The sequence below is a fragment of the Fringilla coelebs genome (assembly GCF_963513975.1).
Source record: "Fringilla coelebs genome assembly, chromosome: 20".
Lineage (NCBI taxonomy): Eukaryota > Metazoa > Chordata > Aves > Passeriformes > Fringillidae > Fringilla > Fringilla coelebs.
Genome location: NC_140046.1, coordinates 10,345,657 through 10,366,331, shown reverse-complemented (window position 1 = coordinate 10,366,331; position 20,675 = coordinate 10,345,657). Strand labels below are relative to the sequence as shown.

The 20,675-nt window shown below is 53.9% G+C and overlaps 1 protein-coding gene across 1 annotated transcript in view; it reads left to right on the top strand.

Moving 5' to 3' along the window:
- Window positions 1-20,362, top strand: part of CALN1 (calneuron 1) — a gene marked incomplete at both ends in the record, with an annotated part of 136,322 nt that extends 115,960 nt beyond the window's left edge. The window contains 2 exons of the mRNA XM_084219127.1: window positions 13,169-13,322; window positions 20,235-20,362. Of these exons, the coding sequence (XP_084075253.1) occupies window positions 13,169-13,322; window positions 20,235-20,362 (282 nt within the window). The remainder of the gene's footprint in view (window positions 1-13,168; window positions 13,323-20,234) is intronic.
- Between the last annotated feature and the right edge of the window lie 313 nt (window positions 20,363-20,675).

Below are 20,675 nucleotides of genomic sequence, written 5' to 3'. Positions count from 1 at the left end.
TGCTCTGGGCACCCTGTGCCAGGGCCTGCCCACCCTGCCAGGGAACAATTCCTCATTCCCAATATCCCATCCAGCCCTGCCCTCTGGCAGTGGGAGCCATTCCCTGTGCCCTGTCCCTCCAGCCCTTGTCCCCAGTCTCTCCCAATCTTTCCTGCCAGCCCCTTCAGGCCCTGCAAGGTCACACTGAGGTCACCCTGGAGAACATTCCCATCTCTGCCAGCCTCCCCCCAGAGCTGCTCCATCCCCAGGGCTGGGCTCTGTTTGTAAGCCCAGCTTTGCTTTGGCCCCAGGTGCTGTCCCTGGGCTCTCCAAGCCTTCCTCCAGCAAGGCACAGGGTGGGGGAGCTGAGCTTCCATGTGACAATTTACTCAGTTTATTTTAGTGGGACAAGAGCCCTTAAGTGTCACTGAGCTAAATATTTCTCTAATTCATGCAGAACTGAATTGCAATTAGCAGCCCAATGTCACAGGCCTGGGGCAGAGCTCTCTCCTGTGGTGTGGCTGCTCCAAGGTGGGAGCTCAGGGCGGGGATGGGGCAGGGCTCTCCTGCCTTGGGGACAGTCCCCAGCTGCCAGGGCAGGCTCAGCGTGGATTTCAGGAAAGGTTCTTCCCCCAGAGGGTGTCCAGGCTGCCCAGGGAATGGGCACAGCCCCGAGGCTGCCAGAGCTCCAGGAGGATGCCCAGGGTGGGATTGTTGGGGTGTCAGGAGCTGGACTGGATGATCCCTGGGGGCCCCTTCCAGTCAGGATATTCTGTGATTCTCCATTCAGCTCCCCAGAGACTGATGGGCAGATCTGCCATAAAGGACACCCCAAGATAAGAGATACTCCAAAGGCATTTATTTATTGTGATACAGCCCAGCAAAATCTGATGATTTCAGTTCAGACCAGGCAGGGAAGGAATTTTCCCTGCACCTGCTCCATCTGCTGTGTGCTCTGTTCTGGGAACCCCTGCAGTCCCCCTGTGCCGTGCTCCTGGTGTAGATGATGGGATGGAGAGCTGCTGCTGGCAGGGTCCCACTGCATTCCCAGTGGGCTCCAAACAAGCACGTGGAGCTCCCCAATGTGTTCCCATCCCTGCTGCCCCCAGGAGGAGTTCCCCAGGTGAGCTCTTCCCACATTTCACCTGCACTCTGCCGTGGGATCACCTGTGCTGGGGCCCTGCTTTCCCTGGGCCTCTCCTGCAGGAAAAGCTGCTCATTTATCCCAGAGTGGAGGTGCCAGGGCTCCCTCCTTGCTGCAGATCGAGTCAGGCATTAAGATCACTTTGCTGAAGTTTATTTTTCAGCACTGACAGCTGCTCTGTATTTTCTGCTCTCTCTCTGTTATTGGTCGCTGCCAGGAGCTCACAAATGCCAAGTAAATTGCTGGAGGGGACTTCAGAAGCGATCACCTTGTTTGTAGCACGGCAAAGAAAAAAATCATGGACTCCCTGCACTGGAGTAACTGAGCAGATACTCCAGGCTTCAGTTTTGATGTCGTGGTTTTCAGCTGAATTAATCTTGGTTTCAAACAATGGTTGCTATGTGCAGAGCAAAAGGTGGCATAAAAATAATTACAACATGCAAATATAAGGAAAGACAAATCCACATCCCAGCACAAGGTGACAGAGAGAAGCAAATTCAAAATATTCAAATCATTTCTGTCCTTCCTTCCCATCCTCTGAGCCTTGGTGCACCAGCACCAATTTTTCACATCCTGTGCCCTGGAATTGCTGAACCGAGCTGCAGCAGGGGAGGGTTTGCGCTGTGTTTCTGTCTCCAGCTGAATTTGAGATTCACTGACTGCCCTCAGGGCTCCTGAGGTGCCAGGAGAGATCTGTGTCAGCACCAGGGGAGCTGCCCTGCCAGCTCTCAGCAGCTGTGGGGCTGGGGGGCTGATGGCATGGGCTTCAGAGACACCCTGCTTCCTACAGCTTGGGGGACAGATGGCAAAATCACCCCCAAAGCGGTGTCAGTGTGCCTTGGCTGTGCACTGCTGGGCTGGGCACTGCTGGCCCCTGGGACACGCTGCTGGTGGCACTGCCATCTCCTCTCTGCCTGCTCCTGGGCCCCATTAGCCATGTCAGGAATGGCAGTTCAAATTTGTTATTTCTTCCTTCTCCTTACAAAGTGCCAGTTTGACAAATCATGACTTTTCCCTGCACAGATGAATTTCTCCTGCTTTAGGTGAATTTCTCACTGTGGAAAAAAATGGTCTTTTCAATATTTCATGTCCTGCAAATGAGAAGATGCCAGTCCTGAGGTCTTGGAATATTCTAGACCATGTCAGCTCAGATATAAAAGCTAAGACAAGTGGGAGGAAGGGGGGAATTTGTTATTTACCATGCTTGCCTTTGGGGAAACTCCAGGGGCTGGAGTCCTCCCTGGGAAGTGGCTGAACATCACCTGCTGATGGAAATAGAGAATAAAAACTTTGGGATTGTTTCTCTTTTCCCTTTTGCTTTAGAGGGTGGGCAGGCCCTGGCACAGGGTGCCCAGAGCAGCTGTGGCTGCCCCTGGATCCCTGGCAGTGCCCAAGGCCAGGCTGGACAGGGCTGGGAGCACCTGGGACAGTGGGAGGTGTCCCTGCCATGGCTGGGGTGAACTTTGGGGTTCCTCCCAGCCCAACCCATTCTGGATTCTGTCCTGGCTCTGGCTGCTGCTGCACAGCAGGATTAGAAGCTCTCTTTGCTGCCTCATTGTTATTATTTTTCATTAACCACCATCAGCAGTGCCAAGGATGCCTCAAGTCCCCCCCAGCAGCTCTGGGGCTGGTTTGTAAAGCCTTTATTAATGATTGTGTCCTTTGTGCAGCCCAGGAACAGGTCTCACCTTCTAATCCCCTTCTCCCAGCGTTCTCAGAGCATTTGTAGCTGTTCAGTTAAAAATTGGTTTCCTCTGGCTGAGGGCTTGCAGGAGACAGCAGCAGCAGGTCCATTCATTCCCCTCACTCGAGTTTCTGCTGCCTCGTCCCACCCAGGAGCAGATTAAAGATCCTCTCTGCAGGCAGGGAAACGGGGAGAAGGCTGAGAGTTGGGCTCAGGTGCTCAGTGGAACTGCCAGGGGAGATTATTTCTGCAGGGCTTGGCCCTCCCCTGGCTCCACAGTCCCTGTGTGTCAGGTGGGACACTGCTGGCACAGGCTCTGTGTGTCACCGCTGGCACAGCTGTGTCTGTGGCACTGCTGGCACCACTGGCACAGGCTCTGTGTGTCACCTCTGGCCCTGCTGGCACAGGCTCTGTGTGTCACTGCTGGCACAGGCTCTGTGTGTCACCGCTGGCACAGCTGTGTCTGTGGCACTGCTGGCACCACTGGCACAGGCTCTGTGTGTCACCTCTGGCACTGCTGGCACAGGCTCTGTGTGTCACTGCTGGCACAGCTGTGTCTGTGTGTCACCTCTGGCACTGCTGGCACAGACTCTGTGTGTCACTGCTGGCACAGCTGTGTCTGTGTGTCACCGCTGGCACTGCTGGCACAGGCTCTGTGTGTCACTGCTGGCACTGCTGGCACTGCTGGCACTGCTGTGTCTGTGTCACTGCTGGCACAGCTGGCACTGCTGGCACAGCTGTGTCTGTGTCACCGCTGGCACAGGCTCTGTGTGTCACCGCTGGCACTACTGGCACAGCTGGCACTGCTGTGTCTGTGGCACTGCTGGCACAGGCTCTGTGTGTCACCGCTGCCACTGCTGGCACAGGCTCTGTGTGGCACTGGTGGCACTGCTGGCACTGCTGGCACACGCTCTGTGTGTCACTGCTGGCACTGCTGGCACTGCTGGCACAGGCTCTGTGTGGCACTGCTGGCACTGCCGTGTCTGTGTCACCGCTGGCACTGCTGGCACAGGCTCTGTGTGTCACTGTTGGCACTGCTGGCACAGCCGTGTCTGTGTCACCGCTGGCACAGGCTCTGTGTGTCACTGCTGGCACTGCTGCTGTGTCTGTGGCACTGCTGGCACTGCTCTGTCTGTGCTGGGCACCTGGCATGGCACCACCCTCAGCTGGCACACAGCAGAGGTGCCCTCACCTCCTGCTGCTGCCTGGATCAGGAATTCCAGCATTCCCAGTGAGAGGAACGGTGGATTTGTCTTTCCAGACAAGCTGGGGGTCTGCTGGGAGATAAAACCAGCTCTGGGAGAGAAAAGGAACAATGGGAAGGGTTCCACTGATGGATGAATGGAAAAAGAGATTTGCTTTTGCAAATAAGCTTTAGGTTTGCTGATAAATGAACTTAGACATTGAAAGATGAAAGAAACAATGGGGAAGAAACACCCCTAAATTCCATAAGAATTAAAAATTAAAAGGAGGGTTCTACATTAGAGGGGAATCTCTAGGATCAGGGGTATCAGGAAGTCCAAACCTCTCAAGTACCTCAGAAATGGGGAAAGAGAGAAGGGAAATGTGGCTGGAAATTGGGATAAAAAGGAGGCTGCATCCTCCAAAAACTGGAGAGATCCCAGGGGAATACCCCATGGCCTCTCCCTTTATTCAAATAAAGCCAAGAAGGGCTCCTCTGTCTCCTTTTTGGACATGAACCTCTGGTGTTTGTGGATTCATTTCCTACACCAGCCACAGCAGCCCGAGGGCGCAGAGCCCCTGCTCTCCCCTGGCACGGGAGGGTTTGTGGGGCAAACACAGAAGGATTTTTGCCTCCTTGGAATGTTTGGAGTTTTGGCACAGCCTCAGAGTGATCTGCCCCAAACCCCCTTGTTGTGCTCACACTGACTGAGCCAGGGGGGAGCAGCTCAGGGTGGAATCCTGTTCCTGCAGAGGGACACGGGATTTCATATTATGGGATATCATGGGATATCACCAGGAAGGACACAGAGACACTCCAGTGCATCCAGGGAAGAGCAGCGAGGCTGGAGAGGGGCTGGGAGCACAAACCCTGAGAGGAACCCCTGAGGGAGCTGGGGATGCTCAGCCTGGAGAAAAGGAGACTCAGGGGTGCCCTCATCGCTCTGCACAGCTCCTGAAAGGTGCCTGTGCTCAGCTGGGGCTGGGCTCTCTCTCCAGGAACTGAAAGAACCAGAGCCCACAGCCTCGAGCTGTGCCAAGGGAAATACAGGCTGGATAGCAGGGAAACATTTTTAGAGAAGGAGTGATAAAGTTCTGGAATGTTCTGCCCGGGGAGGTGGTGGAGTCCCCATCCCTGGGTGTGTTTAACAAAGCCTGGGTGTGGCACTGGGTGCCAGGGTTTGGGTGAGCTGTTGGGGCTGTGTTGATGATCTTGAAGATCTCTTCCAACCCAGTGATTCTCTGAATTCTGGGAATTTTTGCATAAATATTTAACAACTGTTATGTCCTACAGTGAGAAATCCTGTCTTTTTTTTTTTTTTTTTTTCTTCTTTTCTCCTGTGTGAGTTATTTTGCTGGTTTTGAGGCTGCCACCTGCCATTTGCATGTCAGAACAGACAGCACCATCAGGGCAGTTTTACCTCAGCCCTCTGCTGGATTTACCCCAGGACAGGAGAGAACTCCAGATCTGGGGGGGAGGCAGAGGATGGTCGTGGCCAGATGGGAGTTTCAGCTCCAGCCCTCATTAGCTGTGAGGAGTTTGCTCCCCCAGAGGCTCCCCCAGGCCTGCCATGGAAGGTCAGGAAGGTGCAGCCCTCGTTAGGGATTCCCTTTGATTAAGATCAGCCTGGGGCGAGGCCTGGCAGCCCTGAACCCACACCACAGAAATTGTTGGGGTCTGTTAATTTGTGCTGCAGCCTCAGAGCATTCTCTAATTAAAAAAAAAAAACACCAAGCCACCACTTCTCTGTGGTTTACTAAACTATTCCAAGTTAATTGAATGTGGCCAGCATTAATATTCCTGCTGTGTGTGCTGGGGAGGTGGTGCCTCTCAGGGGGCCCATCCCTCTCAGCCCAGTTAAGAACCATGAGATCCCAGCTGGGAACTGGAGGCACAGCCAAAGATCCACTGCCCTGCTTAAATCCTGCCCCAAAATTAGTCTGAGCCTAGGAAAGGCTGGGACCAGCCTGAGCAGGGGGTGAGACCAGCAGAGGGAATTCCATCTCTGGGAGGGACTTCCAGCTCTGGGTTTGTTTTTGGATGGAAAAGCGTTTCTGTGCAGCCCAGCCCAGCAGCATTTCCCATCTCCAGAGCCAAAGGTGTCCCCGTGGGCTCCTGGCAGACACGGGGGGGCCCTGGCAGCCCCTGTGCCAGGAGCCACGGAGCCAGCAGCAATAAGGATGCTCCAGATCCACCCTGAGCATTGTGGAATATCCCCAGGGAAGGGACCCCCAAGGAGCATCGAGTTCAGCTCCTGGCCCTGCACAGGACAGCCACAAAATCCCCCATCCTGGGAGCAAAGGGGGTGTTTGGAGTGTTTGTGGTGTTTGGACCCACAGACCCCAGAGATCATCCTTGACCCTGGGGAGGGCACCCAGAGACACGCAGGGACGATCCCTGGTGATCCCGGGTGTGTGCAGGGACACACAGGAGCTCCCAGGGCCAGCTGAGGCTGGAATTCCTCCTCATTCCACGGTGCCAACCCGGGCCGGGCTCTTGGGGTCAGGGCGCGGTGCGCTCAAACCGGGCTGCAGTGTCCCGGCTGTGCCCTGGCCCCGCTGGGCATTTGTCACAAGGGGCGTTTGTCACCGCGAGGGGCGGAGCCTGTCGCGACAGGGGACGAGGGAATTTCTCAATGGAGATGTCGCGGTGCCCTTCCCGCTCCCGGCAGCGTCGGGAGTGTGGGATGTTCCTGCCGGGATGGCGGCTCCGCCCGCCCCGGGGGAAGCGGGCACTGCCACCTGCCCGTCCTGGCCACGTCCCGCTGCTCGCGGTGGTGTCACCAGCCCTGCCCACCGCCGGCTGGCATTCCAGCTCATCCCAGGGAACGGCTCCTGCGGGCTCCTGGTGCCCCGGCACTGCCGGCCAGCGTGTCCCCATGGCAGCCAGCACAGCCTGTGCGAGGGATGGGAGAAAGGGAGAATGGGGTAATGGGATCATGGGAGAATGGGATGGGATAATGGGATGGGATGGGATAATGGGATGGGATGGTTATAATGGGATGGGATGGGATGGGATGGGATGGGATGGGATGGGATGGGATGGGATGGGATGGGATGGGATGGGATGGGATGGGATGGGATGGGGATGGGGTGGGATGGGATAATGGGATGGGATGGGATAATGGGATGGTTATAATGGGATGGGATGGGATAATGGGATAATGGGATGGGAATGGGAATGGGGATGGGATAATGAAATGGGATGGTTATAATGGGATGGGATGGGATGTGATGATGGGATAAGGGATAATGGGATGGGGATGGGATAATGGGATAGGAATGGGATAATGGGATGGGAATGGGGATGGGATGGGATGGGATAATAAGATGGGATGGGATAATGGGATGGGAATGGGGATGGGATGGGATGAGAGATGGGATAGTGGGTTGGGGATGGGGATGGATGATGGGATGTGATAATGGGATAGGATAATGGGATGGGATAATGGGATGGGAATGGGGATGGGGATGAGGATGGGGATGGGATGGGATGGGATGGGATAAGAGATGGGATGGGATAATGGGATAATACCAGGCAAGGAGGGCAGGGCTCTCAGTGCTGGGATCCAGCCCCAGGCAGGATGGGACTGTGTCCTGCCCACGTGATCTCCTGGCAAGAGGGGATAATCCATCATGGGAGGAGCACTGCTCCCTCTTGCAGGCTGGGAGGGGTTTGGAGAAGAATGTGCCTGGACCTTTGGGAAATATTTCATGTGTTCCCATTTGTATATATATTGTCTGTGTATATACATTTTATACTTTAAAATTTATTATCATCATATCCCAGAGTGGTTTGGGTTAGAAGAAACCTTAAGACCATAAAGTTTTAAACACCTGCCGTGAGCAGGGGCATCTGCCACTGCCCCAGAGTGCTCCAAGCCCTGTCCAGCCTGGCCTTGGGCACTGATCCAGGGGCAGCCACAGCTGCTCTGGGCACCCTGTGCCAGGGCCACCCCAGTTCCATCCCAACATCCCATCCATCCCTGCCCTCTGGCAGTGGGATCCATCCCCTGTGTCCTGTCCCTCCATGCCTTGTCCAAAGTCTCTCTCCATCTTCCTTGTCTTCTTCAGGTCCTGGAGGGCCACAGTGAGGTCACCACAAACCTTCTCCTCTCCAGGCTGAACAATCCCAACCCTCCCAGCCTTTCCTCACAGGAGAGGTGCTCCATCCCTCTAAGTAATAATGATAATGAAAATGATGATAATAATAATAACAATAATAATATGATGTAGTAACAACAACAGTAGCCATAATAGTAGTAATAACAACAATGACAATAACAACAATAATAATATATAATAAGACAGTGCATTTCTCCATACAAATCTATCTGTACATGTGCAAAAAGCCCAGAGCTGCTCTGCAGACTCCAGGTGTTTTTGGGGTCCCATCCCCACTGAGCCCCTCTGCAGCTGCCCTGGGATTATTCAAGGCATGCAGAAGGTCTGGGGGCAAAACAAGAGCCTTGTTTGTCCCTCTGAGGCTGTCCAGGGCTGCCCCACACCAGAGCTCAGTGGAACATGCACAGGGGGCTTTGGGCCATGCAGGGTTTATTGCTGATGTGCTGCTTTGAGCTGGGTTACTGCTGGAACTGGGGTCAGGCCCATGGCTGGGCTCAAGGATATTCTCCAGCTGTGGGAAATGGATTTGTAGAACATGTTTAAAGCTTGACAGAAGGTTCACACACTGTGCTTTTGTGTGTAAACTCTGAGAAATGTTGACTTAGAAATGCCATGGAATAGGGCAGATATTGCTGAGAGTGAAACAGAACTAGAAGCAAGTTTCAAAAGATGGCCTTGCAAATAAGACTGGATACTTTGGAGAAATAGAACTATGAAAGGTGCATTGTAGTGGGACCCATGAGGGGTCATTTTAGGCATTTACAGCATGGTGTGGCTAAAGCTGATAGGCCAAGAAACACTTACAGTGCATTGTAATTAGGGAATAGTTGGCTTCTGATTGTGATGGTGTGGATTATAACATCTGTACTGTCTCACCCTTCACATGAGACTGAAAATGGAATACAAGTTTTTAAAACACCTCTCAGTTGCCCCATCCCTGGGTCAGAAAAAAGCTTAATCCAACACCCAGCCTAAATGATTGTCTGATTCTTTGAAGCTTTTGGGGTTGAAGAATTAATTTTCAGAACATGAGGCAAAATCCTGCTCCACCTGGAGCCCTCACCAGCCCCAGCTGACTCTTCCAGGTGGTTTATGTGGGAAACCTGAGTCTAAGTGCTCTCCCAGCTAAACCTCCCTGCCAGAGCAGCCAGTCCCACCTCTTGTTGAGCAAAGTGGCTTTAAAACACCCTGCAGGTCCCCAGAGCAGCCCCACTCCTGTCACTGCAGGGTCCCCCTGGCCTCACCCACCTGCAGGGCAGCAGGGCCACCCTGGGACCCAGAGAGGAGCCTCCCACTCTTTTGTTTTAGAGCTGAGCTGATATGAAATGATCAGAAGTGCTGTTCCAGAATTTAACCCCTTCAAGGAACAAGCCCTTCCCTTTGGGCCATTCCTGCAGAGAGCAGAGGACACAGAACTCCCTGGGAATGGGGCTCTGCGGGCAAGCAGACACAAATGTGGGAAATTTCGACTGGGGAGGCTCAAGGAACTGAGGTAGGGATTCATTTCCTGCAGGAATTTCAAGTCAAGAAGGAAGCTCCAGGCTAGATTGGACCAGGTCCAGTTTCCCTTCCAGATATCTCACGGGACAGCATCCTCCAGCCTCAGGGTCCCTCAGGAGCTGCAGTGCCCAGTTCTGGGGCTCTCCACAGCTCCCACTCACAGCAGCACCTGGAGCTGCCTCAGCTTAGTTTGTCTTACTGCTCACAGTGAATTATTCTGCAGCTCACAAGCAGCAACATTGATTTCTCCTAATTATAAATCCTATAGAAAGTTTCCAGCTTGCCACAGTCCCCATTTTCCTCCCCACGGAGTCAATAAAAGTTAAGAGTTGCTCCCTGGTTCCTGTCATTACCACAATAAAACCCAGAGTAATTGAAAAGTGAATCAGGGAAATTGCTGGGTTGGAGAGCAGGGATAATTGGAATTACTTGGGAGCCCAAGCAGAGCTTGTCCCTGCCTGCCCCGAGCTGGAGCCACCCTGGACACTCTGCCAGGGTGACACAGGGCTCAGGGAGGGTGGCTGTCCTGCAAGGGGCAAAGCAGAGACCAAAAATCACTGCATAGATTGACAGAGTGTTCTGAGTTGGAAGGGACTCCCAAAGAGCAAGCCCAGCTCCTGTGAGCCAATGAGGGTGGTTTTGAATCCCATCTGAGGTTGTTCCACCTCCTGAAGGATACAAATGACAACAAAACAAGTTAAAAAGATCATTTCTCTCTCTATTAGCATAACATTTGAGATGCAGCAGCAGCTGAGCATTTGTCAAGAGAACAATTCCTTCCCTCCAGACAGATTTTAACTGGAACAGGAAGACCCTAAACCCCTCAAGTAATTACTGCTGGCACAATTTGAGGATGAGCTGATCCCCACAGTTGTGTTTGTGCTCCAGCCTGGAGCAGAGGCAGGAGGACAGAAGACTGCAGAGAATTTCCAGTGGCAATACTGGGAGAGAGGGAGAGCAGCAGAGACTGAGAGGCTGAGGGAGCTGGGGCTGTGCAGCCTGGGGAGCAGGAGGTGCTGGAGAGCTCCCAGCCCCTGCCAGGCTCTGGAGGGGACACAGGGAATCAGAGAGGGATCCTGCACCAGGACCTGGAGGGACAGGACACAGGGAATGGGGTCAGACTGCCAGAGGGCAGGGCTGGATGGGATGTTGGGAATCAGGAATTGTTCCCTGGCAGGGTGGGCAGGCCCTGGCACAGGGTGCCCAGAGCAGCTGTGGCTGCCCCTGGATCCCTGGCAGTGCCCAAGGCCAGGCTGGACAGGGCTGGGAGCAGCCTGGGACAGTGGGAGGTGTCCCTGCCATGGCAGGGGTGGCACTGGAGGGGCTTTAGGGTCCCTCCCACCCCAAGTCTTTCTGTGATTCTGATTCCCTGAAGGCAGAAAAGCCAAACCCACAAACTACAGCAAAGCCCAGATTTGATTTGGCCTTGAGAATTGTCTCTGGGGCAGGAACTGGAAGAGAATTCCAGCAGGGCTTGAACATCAGCCCTGAGGAGGTGGAATGGGGTCAGCACAGGCTGAGGGGCTGCTCCTGCAGGCAGGGAGTGACACTGGGGATGGCATTATGGGTTTGCCATCGCTGGGGCTCAGTTTCAGGATGAAGATCCCAAAGGAATGCAGGAAGGGGTGTTGGGTGAGAAATCCTTGGATTTACCCCATGCAATCAGCATTGCAGGAATCCACCCAGGAGGGCTGGGAGCCCTGGGCAGCTTCACTGCCCCCTGCAAACCTCCAGCAACACCCCCAGCACTGCTGCAAGGCAACCAGAGGAATGAGCCCAAATTTCCACACCTTCAGTTGCCAGGAGAAATGCTTTTTGTCATGGAACAGGGTGTGAAGAGCACAGCTGCTCCCTTTTCAACATTAAAGACAGCAGAGCAGGGCTGGTGAGATTTGTTCATGCACAACAAAGCAGGATGGAAATTGGTGATTAAATCCCAGGGGGATTTGCAGCCCAGCTTTGAACTGGGCACCAAGGAGCCACTGGTAACAATGGGGTGCTCGCTATTTTTAGCTGAATCCCTGAGGAACAAGACAGCAGAAAACCCAAACTCATCAGCCCTGCTGCTCACAGAAATGCTTTTCATCTGGACAGAGGCAGAGCTTTGTCTCTGGTCCCTGCTGTCCACTCCCCTGCACATTCCCTGCGGCAGGGTTGGGATGGGGCAGGAAATAAATGAAGGGAATTGGGGAAATTGGTGTTTCTGTGGGTGCTGGATAAACCAGAGGGATGTGTGTAAATCTGCCTGCACACACAGGGATGGATGGGAATACTGCAGGGCCAGATTAAGCCAAGTGGACTCATTTTCCTTCATTAACCCCCTGGAGGATGAATGATTTTGCACCTGTGCAATGAGCAGGGTCAGGGAAGAAAACCTCAGGCTGAGCAGCTCAGGAATGATGAGAATCCCAGGATGGGTGGGGTTGGAAGGACCTCAAAGCCCATCCAGTGCCACCCCTGCCATGGCAGGGACACCTCCCACTGTCCCAGGTGCTCCCAGCCCTGTCCAGCCTGGCCTTGGGCACTGCCAGGGATCCAGGGGCAGCCCCAGCTGCTCTGGGCACCCTGTGCCAGGGCCTGCCCACCCTGCCAGGGAACAATTCCTCATTCCCAATATCCCATCCAGCCCTGCCCTCTGGCAGTGGGAGCCATTCCCTGGGTCCTGTCCTGCCTGGTGTGTCCTGTTCTCCCTAGGCTGGGGCAGGAATGGGAATTTCCTGCTGCATCCCCACTCTCCCAGGGCTGAGGTAGCTGGGAGCTGGCACTGCCCTCACTGCACTGGGGCATTCAGCCAGAGGGGTTTGGCCTTTCTGGGTCCCTGAGGTGGCTCAGGTGGGGTGGAGGAGCCCTGGAGGGCCCTGGTTGCTGTGCAGGAGCCCTGCTGGGGCTGCAGGGCCTCACTTTGAGGAGCTCCTGCAGCACTCAGGAAAACTCACATGGCTTGGAACAGTTCCATCCTTCTTTCCTAACCCAGAGAGACTCCTCTGCTCCCCTGGCACTGCTCCCCAGCCAGGGTGTGTCTCCTCTCTGCTGCACCATCAGCAGGGACTCATTAATACCACAGACTGCACCTGTCCCATGTCCTGCTGGGGCAAAGTGTTCACATCCAGCAGGAATTGCTGGGTGTAAGAACAGAACTTCCTACTGGATCCACAACAGAAGTCAGCTCAGAGGGAAGTGTCCTCTGCTTGCTCCTCCCTCCAGGCACAGCTGGGGCATTAGGAACTTAAAAAAGGGGCACAAACAGGGTTGTGGCTCATGGGAGGTGTGAGAGGGGAATGAATCCCTACCAGGGGAATCCCTGAGGGTTTTCTCTTTGGGATGGACTGGATTGCTGCCTCTGCAGCCTGGAATTCCATCCCTAGGTTGGGTTTCTCTGCTGCCAAGACCCATTTACAGCATCAACTGTTAGAGTGAGGCAGCCCCCAAGGGCACAAACCCACCCCGAGCTGCTGAAATGAGGCTGATAAACACGAGCTGGGGGTTGTGGCCTTGGCCTCAGAGCTGCTGTCCTGGGAGCCCATCCCTGGGTGTAACTGGGCTGTCTCCCACAGTTTGACATGCAGAGGATAACGCTGGAGGAGCTGAAGCACATCCTGTACCACGCCTTCCGTGACCACCTGACCATGAAGGACATCGAGAACATCATCATCAACGAGGAGGAGAGCTTGAACGAGAACTCTGGCAACTGCCAAACGGAGTTTGAAGGTGAGAGAGAGTCCCTGGGCTCCTGCTCAGTTTTCCTGTGTCTCTAAAACTTGCTCTGATCCGGGACAGGGGTGCCTGGGGTGGCAGGGAGTTGTTTTGGAGTGAGGAGCAAGGACACTCTAAGAGCTCAGCAGCTGCCCTCAGACTTCTTCTGTCCCCCAGCAAAGCTGATCCTTTCCCAGGCACAGGGATGAAGCACTGGGGGCTTCCCCTCCCTCCTGGGATGCAGGTGGAGGGATGTGCTGAGGTGAGTGCCTAAGCCAGGCTGAATTTCCCTACAGAAACACCTTGGAAAGACTTTCTTGACATTGGCAGGCCCTACCAAGCTCTGTTGGGCTTCTCCACTTTTCTGTGGAGATCCCAAGAAGGCTCCCAGGGAGCAGCTGGGATGAATCCTCTCCTGCAGTGAGCAGAGGTCCATGTCCTGCTGCCCTGGGGACCTTTTACTCCAAATTACCTACAAACAACCACAGGGGAAAGGGGAATTTCTGCCCAGCCAGACCCTTTTGCTGCCAGGACCTGCCTCAGCCAGGACAGCTCCTCTGCAAAGCCAAGGGCTGAGCAGTGCTTGGAGGCACCCAGAGAAGGGAACATTTCCTTCCTTCAGCAGAGCCTCAGGGGATCAGGAATTGGGATCTACAGTAACTTCTGCACTCGGACAGGGCTGACACTGGCAAGGACATTCCCCATTTTAAGCCACCTCAGAAGAAGCATTTTCATTTCCTTGGCCAGAGGAACTCACAGTGCTCTGAAGTCCTGGCTGTTCAGCAGTGCCCAAGGCCAGGCTGGACAGGCCTGGAGCAGCCTGGGACACTGGAAGGTGTCCCTGCCCAAGGAATGAGATGGTTTTTGGGACACTGGAAGATGTCCCTGCCCAAGGAATGAGATGGTTTTTAAGTTCCCTTCCAACTGTGATTCCATGAAATCATCTAAAGTGCAGAAGAGCCCAGGGAAGTGGGACAGAGAAGCTCAGAGTTTGTGCCCTGGTGGAGCCACTGCATGTCCCACCCAGCAATCCCACTTTAGACCATTCTGGGGGGAATTGTGACATCCTGTGGGGTCAAACAGCTCTGAAAGGGCACCAGGCAGAGACAGAGCTGAGGATGAAAATACAGCCCAGTCCTTGGGCTGGCCAATGAATGGGATAAAGCAGCTCCATTCTCACCCTCACTGCTGCTAAACAGGGCAGAGAAGCTGGAGGAGCACAGCTGAATTTTAAAAACCTTGCAGGAGGGAGGGAGCAGCAGCACTCTCTGAATCAGGCCAAGCAACAATTTTTGTGTTCCTCCTGGAGAAGAGTGCAGAGGATGAGATGTTTCTTCCTTGCCTGGAGCTGTTGGTGCCCACTGACCTGCTGATCCCTGGGGACAGGAGCCAGCTGTCACTGCTGCAGAGTTCTGGGAGCTTGGCTGAACTATCCCAGAAAAATCCTGGGTTCCTAATTCACAACATCTCATTTTGGCAGCTCCAGTTTCCAAAAGTGCAGCAGGAACAGCTTTTCTCGTGGGATGTTTTGGCATTGCTGGTGCCAGGCAGAACCTAGAAGCAAAACAGACCCTTTTTTAGATGTTGGGAACACACACAAATCCAGCAGGGAATAAAGATCAGCTGAAGCATCAACAACGGGGCAAAGTTTTCTCCAGGTGCCAGGGGAAGGGGACAGCTCTGCTCTGACAGCTGTGACAGGAGCATTTCTGCCAGGAAAGGACAGGTTGTGTCCCTGCAGCTCTGCAGGCTGGCCAGGAAGGACCCTCACAGCTCCCAGTTCTCAAACACCAGGATCCCTACAGGACTCAATAGCAGGAATTACATGTCATGGATTGTGGCACTAAGGGACAGCTGTCAGCTGTCCTGGGCTGTGTCCCTGGGGTCACTCACTTCTAATTAGTGCACTGAAGGAGATGCTGTTTGGGTGGAACTCCTTGAGTTTCATTTGGGTGCTACCTTGGATGAGAAGAATTGCACCCTCAAAGAACTTCCTTTCTTAGTTCAATTCCAGCAACTCAAATATTTCTTTCAACTCCCATCCATATTTAATGGATCATCCACCCCATGAAGGGCCTTCAGTTCTGGGGAGGAATGAAGCCAAGATGAGCCCCACTGAGATTTGGGGATCTCCTAAGGGGGGAGGCACAGCAGACACTTCCAGGACAAGCTTGGTGAAAGGGGGATCTCCACTCAGTGTCACCTCTGGGGGTGTTTTTGGACCCCAGACCAGCCCCAAACCCTTCTCCTGTGGGCAGAGACATTCTCCTTCTCCACACCTGGACATCCCCGTTTTCCACACCTGGACATCCCCATTTTCCACACCTGGGCATCCCTGTTTTCCACACCTGGACATCCCCATTTTCCACACCTGGACATTCCCCTTCTCCACACCTGGGTGAGCTGGCTCAGGTGCTGAAGAGTGTTGTACAGGTAATATCAGCATCAGCACAAAGCCATGAAATTTCTGTCATACAATTATGGAAATAATGTGATAATAAGGTCTTTATGACCATTAAATCTTCCTCAGGATCAATGTGGATGGCAGACCTTGCCCCTCTCACCACACAGCTTACCCCAAATACAATATTTGTGTTAAAGTCAGGGCCAAGGCCAGGATTTCCTCAGCTGCCTCTGAACACTGAAGTCCTTTGCAGGGTGTCACATCCAAGGGAAGGACATGCCCAGGGCAGAGTTCTGTCCTCAGCTTTATCTCTGTTTTTATCAGCACTCAGGCAGGACAGTGAAGGCTGTGTGATTTCCTGGGACACAGGGAAAGGACACTTTGCAGCTCCCAAAGATTTACAGCCCAGCAGCCTTTTCCTGGCAGTTCCCTTGATCCAGCCCTCAGGACACAGAGCTGGTGGCACAGCAGGGTCAGTGGATACAGGAGTGCCAGGGGGGTCCCACCCCCAGCCATGGCCTCACATCCATGGGATGCAGCCAGCAGCTCCTCCCTGCCCCCCTGTCCTGCTCAGCTGAGTTTGGGCAAGACAAACTGACCTGTTAAACCAAAAATAACTCCAGGCAGCCTGAGCAAGCCACCATCACTCACCTGTGGCAGGGCTGGGACAGGGCTCTATAAATACACTGTGCTGTCCTTGTGAGGAACTGTTCTCCTGCAGGGGAGAAGGCTCCCAGTGCTGGGAGCACATCCCAGACCCACTGTGGCCATGGTGACCTGGAAACAGCCTGGCCCCATCAGCCCCAGCTCCTGGAGGGGTTCTGGGGACTGTGGTCTGTGCCAGTGGGGGAGTTCTCCTCTCCAGCCTGTCCTGGCACTGTGGAGAAGATGAAGAACGACCCAGCCTTGATTTGCCTTTGCCTCATGAGGTCTGATGGATGTTGGAAACCTCTGGGTTCTCTTCCCCCTGAAAGGGCTGAGGATTTCTCCAGAGGAGCCTCAGGCTCTGCCCATGCCCAACAAACCAGCTCCACATCCAACCCCTGGCGTGTCCCATGGGTGGCAAAAGCTCCCAGTGGCACCCAAGTGTTGACATCCAGCCCTGGCACGATGCCAGCTGTGGGAACCAGCAGGAAAATCAGAGTCTATGCTCAGAGATGATGGATTGAGAGAAAGGAGAGAACTGAGGGCATGCCCTCCCCAGTAAGCAGGACTGGTTAAATGGAACTTTACGTTCAAGAGGCAGCACACAGGGAAGAATTCCAGGAATCAGGACATCAGGAGTTCCAGCTCCTCTGCCTCCCTGTGGATTTTAAGGGAGCAGGGCAATGCTGATACCCATCTCCTTCCTGGAGTCATTCCCAACCAACAGCAAAAGGGTCTGGCTGGGCAGAAATCCCCTTTCCCTGTGGTTGTTTGTAGGTAATTTGGATGTTTGGTGTCCCTTTAGTGGGTAAAGAGCAGTAAATGGGACTGCCCTGCATCCTGCTGCCTTCAGGCTCTGTTGTATAACAGAACCCTGGAGAAGTTGTTCAGTTCAGGAACATTTCTGCAAAAACACTGAACATGTTTTACTCTTTTCCTCTGAAGAGGTGAGTTTGTTATCCCAATAACCCCTTGGCCAACCTCGGGCTGCTGTTCCCATTACCAGGCCCACCCTGACAGCAATGCTGCTGGTGACAGTGATTTCTCTGCTGCCTGGGAGTGCTTTCAAAGTACAGAAATAATAGAAAAATACATAAAAAAATAACTACAGCTGGGAAGGAACGAGCTTTTCAAAGCACCAGGGCACCGTGCACAAAGCCAGGGGGCCACAGCACTGATCCTGTGTGGTTTATAAAAGCCAGAGAAGGAATCCTGGAGCAGAGCAGTACAAGCAGAGATTGAGGAATGTGGGAGAGCTGCTGGCAGGGGGAATTTCATTCCCTGCCCAGAATACAGCGAGGCCTCACTCACATTCCCTGCCCGGGGCAGGATGGCTCCAGCCCTTCCCAAGGAGGGCTCTGTGCCCCTGGGAGCTGGGATCAGGGCACAGGCACTGCTGAACACCAGCCAGAGGAGGTGATGGGGGAGAAAACTGGGATTCAAACCCAGCATCCAGGGCTTTCTGTGCTGCAAGGTTCAAGGCTGGATCAGAACAAGGAGATTTTCCACGAATTCAAAAAATATTCTCTTTTCCAGCTTTCCAAATGCGGGTACCTGGAGCCCGTCCTTGGCTGCATTTTAGGTTTGCTTTGGGGCTGTTGTCAACCATCTGAAAGTTTCCCATCATCACAAGACCATCCATGAGGAGAAGGTGACAGGGACATCCCTTCCCAGGGCAAACCAAGGCCAAAGAGCAAAGCAAGGCCCAGAGCAGGCAGGCAGAGCTGTCCATCCTGAGTGGGGTGATTCCCTGACTGACCTGGATAGGCTGAGTGCCAGGTCCTGCACTTGTTCCAGGGGCACAACAGGAACTGAATGTCCCATGGAACATTCCAGGCTGGGACAGAGGAGCTGGCAGCTGGAAAAGGCCCTGGGGGTGCTGGTGCCAGTGACTGGACATGAGCCCAGGTGTGCCCAGGTGGCCAAAAAGGGCAATGGCACCTGGGCTGCACCAGGGCCAGGGCAGGGCTTGTCCCCTGTGCTGGCACTGCTGAGGTCTCACCTCAAACCCTGGGCCCCAAAGGACAGTGCAGACCTGGAGGGGCTGGAGCACATCCAGGGAAGGGAATGGAGCTGGGAAGGGTGTGGAGCCCCAGGAGGGGCTGAGGGAGCTGGGCAGGGGCTCAGCCTGGAGCAAAGGAGGCTCAGGGGGCCCTTGTGGCTCTGCACAGCTCCTGCCAGGAGGGGACAGCCGGGGGGGTCGGGCTGTGCTCCAGGAACAGGGACAGGAGGAGAGGGAACGGCCCCAGGCTGGGCCAGGGGAGGTTTAGATGAGAAAATAGGAGAGAATTCTTCACTGAAAGGGTTGTCCATCCCTGGTGGAATCCCCATCCCTGGAAGTGTCCAAGAAGTGTGGGTGTGGCACTTGGGAGATGGTTTAGTGATGGCCATGGTGGTGCTGGGGTGATAACTGGGCTGTTCCAGCCATCACCACCCTGGGATTGCCTGGGGGAACCTTCAAGGCCTTTGCAAACAAATCTCCACAGTGCCCCAACAGCACACCTGGCTCTGACATTCGGATGTGGGGAGGCCAGGACAGAGTCATGAACTGGCTTTATCAAGTCACAGCACGAATTCTCACTGAGGAGCTTGGCAAAAAGTAAAATTAAATAAAATGAGTGCTAAAAATCCCAACTCTATCTGCTTTTTAATTGCTGCTCTCATTTCTTTTGACAATTATTCTGCAAGCATTCACTTGGAAAGGTTCTTAATAAATCTGATTTGGCTTAAGTACAGAAAACCTAAAACCTAAAAAGTTTGGAAAAGTGACTCATGTGCCATGGATGCTCCTGGGAATTGTCACGGTGGGGGCCTGAGTGTCATCAGGGAGCACTTCTTGATTTTTCCACTCATTCCCAGTTGACCTGGATGAGTCGGAGGGATTCACGCACGTTGATAATTGCTGTTAAAGAACTTTGGAAACAACTTAGTTCAAACTGAAAGAGGGGAAGTTTAGGTCAGAGAGTGGGAAGAGGGTGGGCAGGCCCTGGCACAGGGTGCCCAGAGCAGCTGTGGCTGCCCCTGCATCCCTGGCAGTGCCCAAGGCCAGGCTGGACAGGGCTTGGAGCAGCCTGGGACAGTGGGAGGTGTCCCTGCCCATGGCACAAAGATGAGCTTTAAGGTCACTTCCAGCCCAGCCCAGCCCAGCCCATTCTGTGATTCCAACTTCCCAAAGAGCTTAAAAGAAATACACAGCTAACCCCAAACATCCCTGTGAGCATTTAAAGGGATCAAAAGCCATGATGAGGGAAAGGAGTTCCTGAAGGGTTAGGAAGGACTGGGATGGGCTGGTTTGGAAGTCCTGGAAGGCTGGGTGGGCTGTTTGGGAATATCCCAGCAGGCAGAGGTGACAGTGAGAACAGAAGGGTTCCTGAGCTGCTCCAGGAGGGAACAGAACCCCTGTAGGAATGTGCCCCCTGTTGATGGACTGACAAAACTATCCTTTGTCTCCTTTAAAAAGGAAAAAAGCCCAGAAGTTTCTCTCCTCAGTTAGGTAAAGACACCTCATAGGACATGGGGGACTTTGGCTCAAACTTAAGGATGGGAAATTGGACAGCAGCCAAAAAGTCCCACCTGAGCAGTTCACTAGGAAAAGAAGAGAACAAAGACAATAATGGCTTTTGTGAGGTGTTTTACCAGGAGCAAGAGCCTCTTGCACCTGGCTCGGGTTTTCTCTGTAAAGAGTTTTGTTATTTTACTTTTTATTAAAACTTTTCTGTTTCCAACACTACCACAGAAGCCATCCTGCTGATTTTATGCCTTCTAAGGTAGGTAAGCTATCTTGGGCGTGATATAAATCTCCAAGATCTTATAGACCTGTCTCAAAAAGCCCGTGTGTCCGTGCCCTGCCCTGAGTGACGCCGCTCTTGTCCCCGCAGTGCACGCCCAGAAGCAGAACCGCCAGACGTGCGTGCGCAAGAGCCTCATCTGCGCCTTCGCCATGGCCTTCATCATCAGCGTGATGCTGATCGCGGCCAACCAGATCCTGCGCAGCGGCATGGAGTAGCTGGCACGGCTCGGAGTGGTCCTGGCACGGGATGGCCGCCATGCATGCGCACCCGGGAGAGCTCCCGCCCCGACCGATCCCACGGCACCGACACGCGGGCACCGCCGGCGCCTGCGGCGGGAGCCGGAGCCGGCAGCGTGTCCTGCGAACCAACCACATCCTTTTGGCAGGGACATCAAAGGGCTGTTCTAATGCTTTAAAGGTTTTGTTTCCTAATGCAATAATCCCACATCCAGGAGTCCCGAATTATTGCTTCGAAACAGCAATGGCAGCGCAGAGGACGCTTGGATCCGGCGCTCTGCGGGTGGGAGGA